At 46.3% G+C, this 18,088-nt stretch overlaps 1 protein-coding gene across 1 annotated transcript; it reads left to right on the forward strand.

Annotated features, from left to right (window-relative positions):
* The first annotated feature begins 438 nt into the window (after positions 1-438).
* Positions 439-6,900, forward strand: LOC138883986 (cold shock protein 1-like). Its single transcript, XM_070164717.1, has 2 exons — positions 439-1,114; positions 6,872-6,900. The coding sequence occupies exons 1-2, from the start codon at positions 439-441 to the stop codon at positions 6,898-6,900; spliced, it is 705 nt and encodes a 234-aa protein (XP_070020818.1).
* The last annotated feature ends 11,188 nt before the right edge of the window (positions 6,901-18,088 follow it).

The raw sequence follows: 18,088 nt of genomic DNA on the forward strand, positions 1-18,088 counted from the left end.
TCACCAAGCTCTTCACTACTACATATAGTGGCAATCCCTCAGAGGATGCTCAGGATTTCATATTCAGTTGTCATGAGGTTCTACGGACTATGGGCATTGTAGAGACCAATGGGGTCGATTTCGCCACTTTTCGCCTGGCAGGATCCGCCAAGACTTGGTGGAGGGATTTCTGTTTAGCCAGGCCAGCAAGGTCACCATCATTGACCTGGGATCAGTTTTCAGAGTTATTTCTGGGGAAGTTCCTTCCAGTTACTCAGCGAGATGCTCTTCGCAGGCAGTTTGAGCGTCTCCAGCAGGGTCCTATGACGGTTACCCAGTATGAGACCCGGTTCATTGATCTCGCTCATCATGCCATTATGATACTCCCCACCGAGAGAGAGAGAGAGATAGAGGGTGCAGAGGTTTGTTGATGGGTTGGCCCAGCCGATCCGTGTTCAGATGGCCATGAGTGCCGGTGGTGAGATTTCAATTCAGGAGGCGGCAGATGGTGCCCGCCGGATAGAGATGGCACTTGCTCAAGGAGGTGGTCATGGGTCTGATAAGAGGACCCATTATTCTGGTAGATTTAGTGGTACCTCGTCTGGATGTAGGGATTCATATGACAGAGGCCACTCTCAGAGGCCCTTCCAGTCGGCACTTCAGGTTTCTCATGGTACTCCAGGCGGTGGTGGTCCTCAGCAGTATTATTCGGGTCAGCAGACCTTCAGCGCACCACCAGCCCCCATCAGTGCACCGCCACTTCAGAGCTTCAGGGGAGGACATACAGGTCGACAGGGCCAGCAGTCCCAGCAGCCGAGGGCATGTTATGGTTGTGGTGACCCGAGCCACATTGTCAGGTTTTGCCCCCGAGCTTCAAGTAGTTCTCAGCAGCAGGGTCCTCGCCCTACGATTCAGGTAGCAGGTGATCCACAGGCCGCCCAGCCAGCTAGAGGCGGGGGTAGGGATCATAGGGGTGGAGGGAGAGACCGTAGAGGTGGAGCTCGGACCGCCAGAGGCAGGGGTCATCCAGCAGCCGATCGCCCTAGAGACACAGTTCAGGGAGGTGGGGGTCAGCCCCGTTGTTATGCTTTTCCGGCTAGTCCAGAGGCCGAGTCATCCGATGCTGTGATTACAGGTACTATTCTGGTCTGTGGTAGGGGTGCTTCTGTGTTATTTGACCCGGGATCTACGTATTCTTATGTGTCGTACTATTTTGCACCCTATTTGATCATGCCTAGTGAGGCTTTGGGTATTCCTGTATATGTGTCCACACCGGTTGGTAAATCTATAGTGGTCGACCGAGTGCGTCGTTCATGTGTGGTGGTATTTGACGGTCTTGAGACCCGTGTCGACTTATTGCTTTTAGATATGGTGGACTTTGACGCTATATTGGGGATGGACTAGTTGTCCCCGTATCATGCTATTATGGATTGTCACGCCAAGACCGTGACCTTGGCCTTGCCAGATTTGCCCCAACTTGAGTGGAGAGGGACCCCAGGTCATGCCACTCGCAGTGTTATTTCGTATGTCAAGGCTCGACGTATGGTCGAGAAGGGGTGTCTAGCATATCTAGCGTATGTTCGCGACTCTAGCGCAGAGGTTCCATCAATTGACTCTATTCCTATTGTTCGGGAGTTTCTAAGGTTTTCCCTTTAGACCTGCCGGGTATGCCGCCCGACAGGGATATCGACTTTTGTATTGATTTGGCTCCGGGCACTCAACCCATTTCTATCCCGCCATATCGTATGGCCCCGCCGGAGTTGAAAGAGTTAAAGGAACAATTGCAGGATTTGCTTGAGAAGGGTTTCATTAGACCCAGTGTATCACTTTGGGGTGCACCAGTGTTGTTCGTGAAGAAAAAGGATGGGTCAATGAGGATGTGCATTGATTACCGGCTGTTGAACAAGGTGACGATAAAGAACAAGTATCCACTGCCGCGGATTGACGATTTGTTCGACCAGCTTCAGGGTGCGAGGGTGTTTTCAAAGATAGATTTGAGATCTGGCTACCACCAGTTGAGGATTAGGGCGTCTAATGTCCTTAAGACAACATTTCGCACTCAGTATAGGCACTATGAGTTTTTGGTCATGTCATTTGGATTGACTAATGCCCCAGCAGTGTTCATGGAGTTGATGAACCGAGTGTTCAGACCTTATTTGGACTTGTTCGTGATAGTCTTCATTGATGATATTCTTATATACTCCCGCAGTCAGGAGGAGCATGAGCAGCACCTCAGAGTGGTCCTTCAGACCCTAAAGGGTAGTCAGTTGTATGCTAAGTTCTCAAAGTGCGAGTTTTGGTTGAGTTCGGTCGCATTCCTGGGTCATGTCGTATCAGCAGTAGGTATTCAGGTAGACCCGAAGAAGATAGAGGCAGTCAAGAACTGGCCTCAACCAGCTTCAGCTACGGATATTCGGAGTTTCCTAGGGTTAGCAGGTTACTACCGTCGGTTCGTGGAAGAGTTTTCATCCATTACAGCCCCTATGACCAGATTGACCCAGAAGGGTGCCCAGTTCAGGTGGTCGGACGAGTGTGAGGCGAGCTTTCAGAAGCTCAAGATGGCTCTGACTACGGCACCAGTATTGGTTTTGCCCACAGGTTCAGGGCCATATACGATCTATTGTGATGCGTCTCATATTGGGCTTGGTGCAGTGTTGATGCAGGAAGGCAAAGTCATTGCCTATGCTTCGAGGCAGTTGAAGGTTCATGAGAAGAACTATCCAGTGCATGATTTGGAGTTGGCAGCCATTGTTCACGCATTGAAGATTTGGAGGCACTATCTGTATAGTGTGGCGTGTGAGGTGTTCACGGATCATAAGAGTCTTCAGTATCTGTTCAAGCAGAAGGAGTTGAATTTGAGGCAAAGGAGGTGGTTAGAGTTGCTAAAAGATTATGACATCACTATCTTATATCACCCGGGAAAGGCCAACATGGTGGCCGATGCCTTGAGTAGGAAGTCAGCCAGTATGGGCAGTCTTGCTTATATTCCGGTCGGTGAGAGACCGCTTGCTTTGGACGTTCAGGCTTTGGTCAATCAGTTTGTGAGGTTGGACAATTCTGAGACTAGTCGAGTATTAGCTTACACGGTCGCTCGTTCTTCGTTATTGGAACGTATCCGTGATCGGCAATTCGATGATCCCCATTTGTGTGTCTTGAAAGACACGGTGCATCGTGGAGGTGCCAAGAAAGTAACCTTAGATGATGATGGCGTATTGATATTGCAGGGGCGAGTTTGTCTGCCCAATGTTGATGGGATTCGAGAGTTGATCTTTGCGGAAGCCCACAGTTCTCGGTATTCTATTCACCTGGGCGCCGCGAAGATGTATCAGGATCTGAGGCAGCACTATTGGTGGAGTAAGATGAAGAAAGACATCGTTGTGCATGTGGCTCGGTGTTTGAATTGTCAGCAGGTTAAGTACGAGCATCAAAGACCTGGTGGTCTATTTCAGAGGATTGCACTTCCCGAGTGGAACTGGGAGAGGATTACGATGGATTTCGTTACTGGACTTCCGATGACTTGGAAAAAGTTTGATGCAGTTTGGGTCATTGTTGATAGGCTGACCAAGTCAGCACATTTTGTTCCTGTTGCAGCCACCTATTCGTCCGAAAGTTTAGCCGAGATTTATATCAGGGAGATTGTTCGCCTTCATGGGGTGCCGCTATCTATCATTTCGGATCGGGGTACGCAGTTTACCTCGCATTTCTGGAGAGCGATTCAGTGGGAGTTGGGCACCCAGGTTGAGTTGAGTATAACATTTCATCCCCAGACAGACGGTCAGTCCGAGAGGACTATTCAGATTCTTGAGGGCATGCTCCGAGCCTGTGTCATTAATTTTGGAGGCTCGTGGGACTAGTTTTTGCCTTTAGCAGAGTTCGCCTACAACAACAGCTACCAGTCTAGCATTAAGATGGCTCCGTACGAGGCTTTGTATGGTAGGCGATCGGTTTCCGGTTGGGTGGTTTGAGCTAGGAGAGGCTCGATTATTGGGTACGGATCTGGTTCAGGAAGCCTTGGACAAGTTCAGGATTATTCAGGATAGACTTCGTACAACTCAGTCCAGACAGAAGAGTAATGCAGACCGCAAGGTCAGAGATGTTGCTTTCATGGTTGGTGAGCGGATATTGTTCCGTGTATCGCCTATGAAGGGCGTGATGAGATTTGGGAAGAAGGGCAAGCTCAGCCCTAGGTTCATCGGTCCATTTGAGATTCTTGATCGTGTGGGAGAGGTGGCTTATAGACTTGCCTTGCCACCTAGCTTGTCAGCTGTGCATCCCGTGTTTCATGTATCTATGCTCCGGAAGTATCGCAGAGATCCATCGCACGTGTTAGATTTCAGCACTGTCCAATTGGACTAGGATCTGTCATATGAGGAGGAGCCGGTGGCTATTCTAGACCGGCAGGTTCGACAGTTGAGGTCGAAGAGTTTTTCTTCGGTGCGTGTTCTGTGGAGAGGTCAGCCTCCTGAGGCATCGACCTGGGAGTCCGAGTCTGATATGTGGAGCCGTTATTCTCATTTATTTCCCGACTCAGGTACTTCTTTCTTCTGTCCGTTCGAGGATGAACAGTTGTTTTAGAGGTGGAGAATGTGACGACCCAAGGGGTCATCACCGTAATTCTTCCTTGTTCCGTGCTCCCGAGGCCTTGAAAACCGCGCTTTTAGTCGCCTCAATTGCATGCAGTTCGGGCGCGTAGCCGAAAAGTTTTTATGTTAGAATATGTGAATTATGTGAAAAATTTGATGAATTTCGATATTAATATGCATAACATTGACTTCGGTCAACATTTTAGGTAAACGGACCCGGACCTGTGATTCGACGGTCCCGGAGGGGCCCGTAGAAAATATGGGACTTGGGCGTGTGCCCGGAATTAAATTCCGAGGTCCCAAGCCCGAGAAATGAATTTTTGAAAGAAATTGTTTTTCTGAAATTTGATATGAAAATTTGAAATGAAAAGGGGTTAGAAAATATAGGTATCGGGCTCGTATTTTGGTTCCGACGCTCGGTACAAGTCTTAAATATGTGTTAAGCACTATCTGTAAAGTTTGGCTAAAAACGGACGTCATATGACGTGTTTCGGACTTAAAATGGGGAATTTAAGTTTTTATGAAAGTTGAAAGAAAATCATGTGTGTGAGGCTTGATCCTATGTATATGATGTTATTTTGGCAATTTGATCGCACGAGTAAGTCCGTAAGATGTTTTTAAGGTTGTGTGCATGTTTGGTTTGGAGCCCCGAGGGCTCGGGTGAGTTTTGAATGGGGCACGGAAGGTCTTGGACTTAAGAAAATGCAGGTTCAGGTGTTGCAGATACCAGCGCGGCCACGGTCATTTCCGCGCGGCCGCGATGCCTTTCTGTGCGGTCCGCGTGGCTGAGTCTGAGGGCTAGGGTTTCAGGTTAACCAGGGCGGCCGCGCACCAAAACAGTGCGGTCCGCGCTGGAAGGGTTCAGAGAAGCCCCAATTTTTCTCCCACTCGGCGCGGCCGCGACACATTTTTGTGCGGTCCGTGCCAGGTCCTCAGAAAGGTATACAAGTTCGAAAAATCTCAGTCATTTTTCACTTTTCAAAAACCCAAAACCTAAGAGGCGATTTTCCAAACAACTTTTCTTCTCCAAAACGATTGGTAAGTGATTTCTAACTTAATTTCTTTATTCCATAACATATTTTTAACATAATTTCAACTTCAAATCAAAGATTTTCTGGGGTGAAAATTGGGTGTTTTGGGTAGAACCTAGGTTTTGTACAAATTGAGAAGTTGGACCTCAATTTGGGGTCCGATTTCAAAACAAATCATATATTTGGATTCATGGGGGAATGAGTAACCGGATTTTGGTCCGAATCTCGAGTTTCAACCACGTGGGTCCGGGGGTATTTTTGACCATTTTGGGAAAAACCTTGTAAAATTTATTTTCATGCATGGGGAGTGATTCATTTAGTAATTATTAATGTGATTAAGTAACTTATGACTAGATTTGAGCGGATTGGTGGTGGAATCAAGAGGTAAAGCTATACTAGAAGCGTGAATTGAGTTTGGAGTATTCGAAGTAAGTGTTTGTTCTAACTTTGGCTTGAGGGATTAGGATTTGGATGTTATTTGCTACGTGTTAACTGTGGAGTACGGTGTATAGGCATGGTGACGGTTATCTATGCACCAGAGTCTAGCATGACCGTGAGTCATAGTTGCTTTTAAATTCGAAAGACGTGAAACAGTTGAGCTAATTACTTGCTAAAATAATTATGAGGTGATAGTTGAGAAACAAATGAGTTGAAGAAGGAAGTGTGGTATATTTCCCTTGCCGGGACTTATTGTTGATTTGTTCTCCCTTGCCGGAATGTTTAATCTTGTTGTATATTCCCTTCCCCGATTGGTTGTGACTGATGATTGGGTGAGGAAGAGCGATTATGCACGAAGGGTCTTTCCGTGCCATGTTTTGATAATTATGCACGAAGGGTCTTTCCGTGCCATGTCTCTAATTATTTGAGCACGAAGGGTCATTTCGTGCCTTGAAGTGAGAGTTATGTGAGGAAAAACACAAAGGGTGATGCCGTGCACTATATTTGACAGTTTTGGTGAGAATTGAGAGTAAAAGCACGAAGGTTGGTGCCGTGCAGTTGTTGATTCACTTGCTCTCTTTCATAGATGTTAATTATTCAGTTTCCATCTCTCTGTTCGTTGGTCTTATATCTAAATTGTTACACCCCACGGTATGTCCCCTCCCTATTATCTGTTTAAATTATGTATATCTTTCCGTTGTTGCACATATATCTGTACAGGTTAATTGAGGTAGGTCCGGTCTAGCCTCGTCACTACCTCGCCGGGGTTAGGCGAGGCACTTACCAGCACATGAGGTCGGTTGTGCTGATGCTACACTTCTGTGCCCTTTTTGTACACAGATTCGGGAGTAGCTTATGGATCGCAGTAGCAGTAGATTGAGAGCGTGCCTTTAGTCCAGAGACTCCTAGGTAGTTCGCTGGCGTGCGTGGGCCCTGAGTCTCATCTATTTCATTTCTGTTTGTTTTCATTGTATCGAAGCAGACTCCTTATGTATTTTCTTTCAAACTCTTATTTGTAGTATCTTATAGTAGTCCGTAAGTATTGTGACACTAAATCTTGGGTAGAGGACGATGTTAATTTTTCCGCATTTTCGTTCATTTAATATTAAATTAAGGCTTCCGCTTGAATTTATTGTTTTTATTATTATCTTGTTGAAAATTAGTTGAAAAGGTATGTTAAGGTTGGCTTGCCTAGCTCCGACAGTAGGCGCCATCACGACTCCCGATGGTGGGGAATTCGGGTCGTGACAAGTTGGTATCAGAGCACTAGGTTACTTAGGTCTCACAACTCACGGACAAGCTCAGTAGAGTCTGAGGGATCGGTACGGAGACGTCTGTATTTATCCCGCAGATGCTACTGAGTTAGGAAAACTTCACCTTGTTCATTCTTGTCGTGCGATTCTGTTTCTCAAGTACTGATTGTCTTTCCACTCTGTTCTTTCGCAGATGGCGAGAACACGTGCTTCCTCTTCTACCGCGCAGCAGCCCGAGTCCCCAGCAGCAGCTCCTATTAGGGGCAGAGGGCGAGGCCGTGCCAGAGGCCGAGGCCGGGGCAGAGCTCAGCCCCGAGCGGCAGTCCCAGAGGTGGAGCCTCATATTGACTACGACAAAGGGGTTCCAGCTCCGGTGGGCCCAGCTCAGGTCCCAGAGGGTTTCATAGCCACTCCAGTGCTTCAGGATGCTTTGGTCCGACTGGTAGGCTTTATGGAGGGCATTTCTAGAGCGGGTTTGCTTCCCGTAGCTCCAGCCACATCTCAGGCTGGGGGAGGAGTTCAGACTCCCGATACTCGTACTCCAGAGCCGGTAGCTCCTCAGGCTCAGGTTCCAGCAGTTCAGCCAGCTGTGGCAGCCCAGCCAGGTATTGCGGCTCAGTCCAGTGATGGTGCGGCTATGTCCGCGGATGCTTTGTGGAGGCTTGATCGTTTCACCAAGCTCTTCACTACTACATATAGTGGCAATCCCTCAGAGGATGCTCAGGATTTCATATTCAGTTGTCATGAGGTTCTACGGACTATGGGCATTGTAGAGACCAATGGGGTCGATTTCGCCACTTTTCGCCTGGCAGGATCCGCCAAGACTTGGTGGAGGGATTTCTGTTTAGCCAGGCCAGCAAGGTCACCATCATTGACCTGGGATCAGTTTTCAGAGTTATTTCTGGGGAAGTTCCTTCCAGTTACTCAGCGAGATGCTCTTCGCAGGCAGTTTGAGCATCTCCAGCAGGGTCCTATGACGGTTACCCAGTATGAGACCCGGTTCATTGATCTCGCTCATCATGCCATTATGATACTCCCCACCGAGAGAGAGAGAGAGATAGAGGGTGCAGAGGTTTGTTGATGGGTTGGCCCAGCCGATCCGTGTTCAGATGGCCATGAGTGCCGGTGGTGAGATTTCAATTCAGGAGGCGGCAGATGGTGCCCGCCGGATAGAGATGGCACTTGCTCAAGGAGGTGGTCATGGGTCTGATAAGAGGACCCATTATTCTGGTAGATTTAGTGGTACCTCGTCTGGATGTAGGGATTCATATGACAGAGGCCACTCTCAGAGGCCCTTCCAGTCGGCACTTCAGGTTTCTCATGGTACTCCAGGCGGTGGTGGTCCTCAGCAGTATTATTCGGGTCAGCAGACCTTCAGCGCACCACCAGCCCCCATCAGTGCACCGCCACTTCAGAGCTTCAGGGGAGGACATACAGGTCGACAGGGCCAGCAGTCCCAGCAGCCGAGGGCATGTTATGGTTGTGGTGACCCGAGTCACATTGTCAGGTTTTGTCCCCGAGCTTCAAGTAGTTCTCAGCAGCAGGGTCCTCGCCCTACGATTCAGGTAGCAGGTGATCCACAGGCCGCCCAGCCAGCTAGAGGCGGGGGTAGGGATCATAGGGGTGGAGGGAGAGACCGTAGAGGTGGAGCTCGGACCGCCAGAGGCAGGGGTCATCCAGCAGCCGATCGCCCTAGAGACACAGTTCAGGGAGGTGGGGGTCAGCCCCGTTGTTATGCTTTTCCGGCTAGTCCAGAGGCCGAGTCATCCGATGCTGTGATTACAGGTACTATTCTGGTCTGTGGTAGGGGTGCTTCTGTGTTATTTGACCCGGGATCTACGTATTCTTATGTGTCGTACTATTTTGCACCCTATTTGATCATGCCTAGTGAGGCTTTGGGTATTCCTGTATATGTGTCCACACCGGTTGGTAAATCTATAGTGGTCGACCGAGTGCGTCGTTCATGTGTGGTGGTATTTGACGGTCTTGAGACCCGTGTCGACTTATTGCTTTTAGATATGGTGGACTTTGACGCTATATTGGGGATGGACTAGTTGTCCCCGTATCATGCTATTATGGATTGTCACGCCAAGACCGTGACCTTGGCCTTGCCAGATTTGCCCCAACTTGAGTAGAGAGGGACCCCAGGTCATGCCACTCGCAGTGTTATTTCGTATGTCAAGGCTCGACGTATGGTCGAGAAGGGGTGTCTAGCATATCTAGCGTATGTTCGCGACTCTAGCGCAGAGGTTCCATCAATTGACTCTATTCCTATTGTTCGGGAGTTTCTAAGGTTTTCCCTTTAGACCTGCCGGGTATGCCGCCCGACAGGGATATCGACTTTTGTATTGATTTGGCTCCGGGAACTCAACCCATTTCTATCCCGCCATATCGTATGGCCCCGCCGGAGTTGAAAGAGTTAAAGGAACAATTGCAGGATTTGCTTGAGAAGGGTTTCATTAGACCCAGTGTATCACTTTGGGGTGCACCAGTGTTGTTCGTGAAGAAAAAGGATGGGTCAATGAGGATGTGCATTGATTACCGGCTGTTGAACAAGGTGACGATAAAGAACAAGTATCCACTGCCGCGGATTGACGATTTGTTCGACCAGCTTCAGGGTGCGAGGGTGTTTTCAAAGATAGATTTGAGATCTGGCTACCACCAGTTGAGGATTAGGGCGTCTAATGTCCTTAAGACAACATTTCGCACTCGGTATAGGCACTATGAGTTTTTGGTCATGTCATTTGGATTGACTAATGCCCCAGCAGTGTTCATGGAGTTGATGAACCGAGTGTTCAGACCTTATTTGGACTTGTTCGTGATAGTCTTCATTGATGATATTCTTATATACTCCCGCAGTCAGGAGGAGCATGAGCAGCACCTCAGAGTGGTCCTTCAGACCCTAAAGGGTAGTCAGTTGTATGCTAAGTTCTCAAAGTGCGAGTTTTGGTTGAGTTCGGTCGCATTCCTGGGTCATGTCATATCAGCAGTAGGTATTCAGGTAGACCCGAAGAAGATAGAGGCAGTCAAGAACTGGCCTCAACCAGCTTCAGCTACGGATATTCGGAGTTTTCTAGGGTTAGCAGGTTACTACCGTCGGTTCGTGGAAGGGTTTTCATCCATTACAGCCCCTATGACCAGATTGACCCAGAAGGGTGCCCAGTTCAGGTGGTCGGACGAGTGTGAGGCGAGCTTTCAGAAGCTCAAGATGGCTCTGACTACGGCACCAGTATTGGTTTTGCCCACAGGTTCAGGGCCATATACGATCTATTGTGATGCGTCTCATATTGGGCTTGGTGCAGTGTTGATGCAGGAAGGCAAAGTCATTGCCTATGCTTCGAGGCAGTTGAAGGTTCATGAGAAGAACTATCCAGTGCATGATTTGGAGTTGGCAGCCATTGTTCACGCATTGAAGATTTGGAGGCACTATCTGTATAGTGTGGCGTGTGAGGTGTTCACGGATCATAAAAGTCTTCAGTATCTGTTCAAGCAGAAGGAGTTGAATTTGAGGCAAAGGAGGTGGTTAGAGTTGCTAAAAGATTATGACATCACTATCTTATATCACCCGGGAAAGGCCAACATGGTGGCCGATGCCTTGAGTAGGAAGTCAGCCAGTATGGGCAGTCTTGCTTATATTCCGGTCGGTGAGAGACCGCTTGCTTTGGACGTTCAGGCTTTGGTCAATCAGTTTGTGAGGTTGGACAATTCTGAGACTAGTCGAGTATTAGCTTACACGGTCGCTCGTTCTTCGTTATTGGAACGTATCCGTGATCGGCAATTCGATGATCCCCATTTGTGTGTCTTGAAAGACACGGTGCATCGTGGAGGTGCCAAGAAAGTAACCTTAGATGATGATGGCGTATTGATATTGCAGGGGCGAGTTTGTCTGCCCAATGTTGATGGGATTCGAGAGTTGATCTTTGCGGAAGCCCACAGTTCTCGGTATTCTATTCACCTGGGCGCCGCGAAGATGTATCAGGATCTGAGGCAGCACTATTGGTGGAGTAAGATGAAGAAAGACATCGTTGTGCATGTGGCTCGGTGTTTGAATTGTCAGCAGGTTAAGTACGAGCATCAAAGACCTGGTGGTCTATTTCAGAGGATTGCACTTCCCGAGTGGAACTGGGAGAGGATTACGATGGATTTCGTTACTGGACTTCCGATGACTTGGAAAAAGTTTGATGCAGTTTGGGTCATTGTTGATAGGCTGACCAAGTCAGCACATTTTGTTCCTGTTGCAGCCACCTATTCGTCCGAAAGTTTAGCCGAGATTTATATCAGGGAGATTGTTCGCCTTCATAGGGTGCCGCTATCTATCATTTCGGATCGGGGTACGCAGTTTACCTCGCATTTCTGGAGAGCGATTCAGTGAGAGTTGGGCACCCAGGTTGAGTTGAGTATAACATTTCATCCCCAGACAGACGGTCAGTCCGAGAGGACTATTCAGATTCTTGAGGGCATGCTCCGAGCCTGTGTCATTAATTTTGGAGGCTCGTGGGACTAGTTTTTGCCTTTAGCAGAGTTCGCCTACAACAACAGCTACCAGTCTAGCATTAAGATGGCTCTGTACGAGGCTTTGTATGGTAGGCTATCGGTTTCCGGTTGGGTGGTTTGAGCTAGGAGAGGCTCGATTATTGGGTACGGATCTGGTTCAGGAAGCCTTGGACAAGTTCAGGATTATTCAGGATAGACTTCGTACAACTCAGTTCAGACAGAAGAGTAATGCAGACCGCAAGGTCAGAGATGTTGCTTTCATGGTTGGTGAGCGGATATTGCTCCGTGTATCGCCTATGAAGGGCGTGATGAGATTTGGGAAGAAGGGCAAGCTCAGCCCTAGGTTCATCGGTCCATTTGAGATTCTTGATCGTGTGGGAGAGGTGGCTTATAGACTTGCCTTGCCACCTAGCTTGTCAGCTGTGCATCCCGTGTTTCATGTATCTATGCTCCGGAAGTATCGCAGAGATCCATCGCACGTGTTAGATTTCAGCACTGTCCAATTGGACTAGGATCTGTCATATGAGGAGGAGCCGGTGGCTATTCTAGACCGGCAGGTTCGACAGTTGAGGTCGAAGAGTTTTTCTTCGGTGCGTGTTCTGTGGAGAGGTCAGCCTCCTGAGGCATCGACCTGGGAGTCCGAGTCTGATATGTGGAGCCGTTATTCTCATTTATTTCCCGACTCAGGTACTTCTTTCTTCTGTCCGTTCGAGGACGAACAGTTGTTTTAGAGGTGGAGAATGTGACGACCCAAGGGGTCATCACCGTAATTCTTCCTTGTTCCGTGCTCCCGAGGCCTTGAAAACCTCGCTTTTAGTCGCCTCAATTGCATGCAGTTCGGGCGCGTAGCCGAAAAGTTTTTATGTTAGAATATGTGAATTATGTGAAAAATTTGATGAATTTCGATATTAATATGCATAACATTGACTTCGGTCAACATTTTAGGTAAACGGACCCGGACCTGTGATTCGACGGTCCCGGAGGGGCCCGTAGAAAATATGGGACTTGGGCGTGTGCCCGGAATTAAATTCCGAGGTCCCAAGCCCGAGAAATGAATTTTTGAAAGAAATTGTTTTTCTGAAATTTGATATGAAAATTTGAAATGAAAAGGGGTTAGAAAATATAGGTATCGGGCTCGTATTTTGGTTCCGACGCCCGGTACAAGTCTTAAATATGTGTTAAGCACTATCTGTAAAGTTTGGCTAAAAACGGACGTCATATGACGTGTTTCGGACTTAAAATGGGGAATTTAAGTTTTTATGAAAGTTGAAAGAAAATCATGTGTGTGAGGCTTGATCCTATGTATATGATGTTATTTTGGCAATTTGATCGCACGAGTAAGTCCGTAAGATGTTTTTAAGGTTGTGTGCATGTTTGGTTTGGAGCCCCGAGAGCTCGGGTGAGTTTTGAATGGGGCACGTAAGGTCTTGGACTTAAGAAAATGCAGGTTCAGGTGTTGCAGATACCAGCGCGGCCACGGTCATTTCCGCGCGGCCGCGATGCCTTTCTGTGCGGTCCGCGTGGCTGAGTCTGAGGGCTAGGGTTTCAGGTTAACCAGCGCGGCCACGCACCAAAATAGTGCAGTCCACACTGGAAGCGTTCAGAGAAGCCCCAATTTTTCTCGCACTCGGCGCGGCCGCGACATATTTTTGTGCGGTCCGCGCTAGGTCCTCAGAAAGGTATACAAGTTCGGAAAATCTCAGTCATTTTTCACTTTTCAAAAACCCAAAACCTAAGAGGCGATTTTCCAAACAACTTTTCTTCTCCAAAACGATTGGTAAGTGATTTCTAACTTAATTTCTTTATTCCATAACATCTTTTAACATAATTTCAACTTCAAATCAAAGATTTTCAGGGGTGAAAATTGGGTGTTCTGGGTAGAACCTAGGTTTTGTACAAATTGAGAAGTTGGACCTCAATTTGGGGTCCAATTTCAAAACAAATCATATATTTTGATTCATGGGGGAATGGGTAACCGGGTTTTGGTCCGAACCTCGAGTTTCGACCACGTGGGTCCGGGGGTATTTTTGACCATTTTGGGAAAAACCTTGTAAAATTTATTTTTCATGCATGGGGAGTGATTCATTTAGTAATTATTAATGTGATTAAGTAACTTATGACTAGATTCGAGCGGATTGGTGGTGGAATCAAGAGGTAAAGCTATACTAGAAGCGTGAGTTGAGTTTGGAGCATTCGAGGTAAGTGTTTGTTCTAACTTTGGCTTGAGGGATTAGGATTTGGATGTTATTTGCTACGTGTTAACTGTGGAGTACGGTGTATAGGCATGGTGACGGTTATCTATGCACCGGAGTCTAGCATGACCGTGAGTCATAGTTGCTTTTAAATTCGAAAGACGTGAAACAGTTGAGCTAATTACTTGCTAAAATAATTATGAGGTGATAGTTGATAAACAAATGAGTTGAAGAAGGAAGTGTGGTATTTTTCCCTTGCCGGGACTTATTGTTGATTTGTTCTCCCTTGCCGGAATGTTTAATCTTGTTGTATATTCCCTTCCCCGATTGGTTGTGACTGATGATTGGGTGAGGAAGAGCGATTATGCACGAAGGGTCTTTCCGTGCCATGTCTCTAATTATTTGAGCACGAAGGGTCATTTCGTGCCTTGATGTGAGAGTTATGTGAGGAAAAGCACGAAGGGTGATGCCGTGCACTATATTTGACAGTTTTGGTGAGAATTGAGAGTAAAAGCACGAAGGTTGGTGCCGTGCAGTTGTTGATTCACTTGCTCTCTTTCATAGATGTTAATTATTCAGTTTCCATCTCTCTGTTCGTTGGTCTTATATCTAAATTGTTACACCCCACAGTATGTCCCCTCCCTATTATCTGTTTAAATTCTGTATATCTTTCCGTTGTTGCACATATATCTGTACAGGTTAATTGAGGTAGGTTCGGTCTAGCCTCGTCACAACCTCGTCGGGGTTAGGCCAGGCACTTACCAGCACATGGGGTCGGTTGTGCTGATGCTACACTTCTGTGCCCTTTTTGTACACAGATTCGGGAGTAGCTTACGGATCGCAGTAGCAGTAGATTGAGAGCGTGCCTTTAGTCCAGAGACTCCTAGGTAGTTCGCTGGCGTGCGTGGGCCCTGAGTCTCATCTATTTCATTTCTGTTTGTTTTCATTGTATCGAAGCAGACTCCTTATGTATTTTCTTTCAAACTCTTATTTGTAGTATCTTATAGTAGTCCGTAAGTATTGTGACACTAAATCTTGGGTAGAGGACGATGTTAATTTTTCCGCATTTTCGTTCATTTAATATTAAATTAAGGCTTCCGCTTGAATTTATTGTTTTTATTATTATCTTGTTGAAAATTAGTTGAAAAGGTATGTTAAGGTTGGCTTGCCTAGCTCCGACAGTAGGCGCCATCACGACTCCCGATGGTGGGGAATTCGGGTCGTGACATGATCTTTCTAAGAGATTTAACAAAATTGATGGCATACGATCCTTCAATCTTCATAGAGAAATTGCAAATTTCAATCTGTCACGAACCTAAACCCAACCCGGTCCTGATGGCGCCTCTCGTGAAGACAAGGCCAGCTGACTCACTTCCAATTCACTTTATGCAATTAAAATAATAACTACTAAGTCTTTAATCAGACTTAAAATCCCAAAATAAGCATTTAACAGTATAATTTGCGGAAGTAAAAGTCAACACAGCCCGACATTGGGGTGTCACCAGTCATGAGCATCTAAAATAATACTACCAGTCTGAAAGTCTACTCCACTACTAAATAACTAAATCAAAAAAGAAATAAGATAGAGGGAGGTTCCATTGGGCTGCGAATCGCCAAGCAGCTACCTAGTAAACCTCCGAAGATCTGCTGGAACTGTCAACCCACAGTAGCAGGACTTGTAGCGCCCGAGTCTGCACACAGAGGTGTAGGGAGTAAAGTGAGTACTTCCAACTCAGTAAGTAATAAGAATAAATGAAGACTGAACAATATAGAATCACGTTAAACACAACATTTAGCTATCAGAGGCATACCAAAATCAGTAACACAATTTAACAATGAAATCTCATAAAAAAACCTTTTAAGCACTCAACAATAGATAGGAAAAACAACTAGGAATGGTAAACACATAAGAACTGCCCCTCGGGCACAATAACATCAAATCAGCCCCTCGAGCAATATCACAGAACAATACCAGCCCCTCGGGCTATATATCACGTCACAATGGGTACCCCCGCTAACTGGGGGTGTGCAGACTCCTGGAGGGTCCCCTTACGGCCTAAGCGCAATATCAAGCCATCTCGTGGCATCATAAACAGGCTCTCGGCCTCATATCAATATCAAGACACCTCGTGGCGTACAATCTCAGGACCTCAGCCTCATTATCATAATTAGTGTATCACTGCTGCGGCGTGCAGCCCGACACAAAAGTATCCTCACAATACAGGTCCTCGGCCTTACTCAGTCAAAATCTCATAAGCCCTTCGGGCAATAGTAAAAATATGCAGCCCAGCTCAAAATATCTTTAAAACATCATTTAAGGTTTCTGAAACAGATTAACATAGCTGAGTTTTGAAAACATTGAAAGATCTGGCATGACTGAGCACTGTATGAAATCAAATAGTGAGAAAAATATCATTAATGATCCTCTAAGGGTTCAAATAGTTGGCATGAAGCCCAAATATGGCATTTAGCCCAAAGTATAATAATATCAAACAATTAGCTACCAAATATACAGAAAAATAGTCATTCGGGATGGATTAAGTCACAATCCCTAACGGTGCACGACCCCACGCTCGTCATCTAGCGTGTGTGTCACCTCAACACAGCCGAACGTTGTATAATCCGGGGTTTCATACCCTCAGAACAGTATTTAAAATCATTACTCACCTCGAACTAGCCCGCAAAGCTACTCTGCAACACGCTTGCCTCTCGAACCAACTTCCGAGTGCTCCAAATCTACCAAGTTCAGATTTTTATCATTAAATTATGCTAAACGAATGAATTCAAATTGAAAATATTGATTTTTAACCACAAAATCTGAAATCAGTCAAAACCCGACCCCCGGGCCTGCATCCTGGAACTGGAAAAACTTTATACCAAAATGTTCTTCATCATCTCACGAGTCCGTACATACAAAGAACTCAAAAATCGGAGTTTGTTTGACCCCTCAAATCATCCCTAGAAGGTCTCATAATCTCAAGCCCTAACTCCACCTTTTTCTACTGATTTTCATGAATTAAACACTGATATTTTGTTCCTTAATCACAAATAATCGATTTTTAGGATCCAAAATCCTTACCTCAATGAAGAACAATGATTTCCTCTCTTCAAAATCGCCTCAAAGCTCTTTTCCCGTTCAAAAATGGTGTAAAAGGGTTTAATGGTTGCGGAGAGTTTATTTAAATACTGCTCACGTGTTTTACTGTTCACCCGAGTACTATTCACCTGAGTTACTATTCAACCGAGTTACTATTCATGCTGCTGTGAAAAATTGCAGCAGCTTTTCTTCTAGTCTAAATTGATCTGTTAATCTTTCAAGATCCACCCGAGGCCCTCAGAAATCTCAACAAATATACCAATACGTCCCATAGTATCATTCGAACTTAGTCGAGCCTTCGAAATACCAAAAACAACATCAAAACACCAAAATCACATCAAATTCAAGCCTATAAATTTGAAATTCCTAAATTTTACCAACGACGCCGAAACTATCCAAAACAACTCCGATTGACCTGAAATTTTGCAGACATATCCAAAATGACATTATGAACATGTTCCAACTATCAGAATTCCATTCCGACCCCGATAGCCTATTTTCCACTGCCGACCGGAAACCGCCAAAAATTAACTTTCGCCAATTCAAGCCTAATTCTATACCGGACATCACAAAATTATTCCGAACACACTCCTAAGTCCCAAATCACCTAACAAAGCTATTCGAGCCATAAAATCCGCATTCCGAGGTCGTTTACCAATAAGTCAACTCTCGGTTGATTTTTCTAACTCTAAAGCTACTTTTAGAGACTGAGTGTCTCAAACCTTACCAAAACCATTCCGGATTTGATCCGACCAACCCGACCATATAACACAGATAAACAAAGCCTAAAGAAGCAGAAATAGGTAAAACAGAGCGGTAACTCAAGAGACGACTGGCCGGATCGTCACATCCTCCCCAACTTAAACAAACGTTCGTCCTTGAACGAGTCAAGAAACATACCTGAAGCCTCAAACAGGTGAGGATATCTGCTCTGCATCTCCCACTCGGTCTCCCAGGTAGCCTCCTCCACGTTCCGACCTCTCCACTGTACTTTCAGTGAAGCTATATCCTTTGACCTCAA

The sequence above is a fragment of the Nicotiana sylvestris genome, chromosome 12 (assembly GCF_000393655.2).
Source record: "Nicotiana sylvestris chromosome 12, ASM39365v2, whole genome shotgun sequence".
Classification (NCBI taxonomy): domain Eukaryota; kingdom Viridiplantae; phylum Streptophyta; class Magnoliopsida; order Solanales; family Solanaceae; genus Nicotiana; species Nicotiana sylvestris.

Bases quoted from the DNA above. Each gene is read 5' to 3' on its own strand.
- LOC138883986 (XM_070164717.1), top strand. From the start codon at position 439: ATGGCCATGAGTGCCGGTGGTGAGATTTCAATTCAGGAGGCGGCAGAT. The intron at 1,115-6,871 runs GTACTATTCTGG...TTTTGTACACAG, and splicing joins ATCCGATGCTGTGATTACAG to ATTCGGGAGTAGCTTATGGA.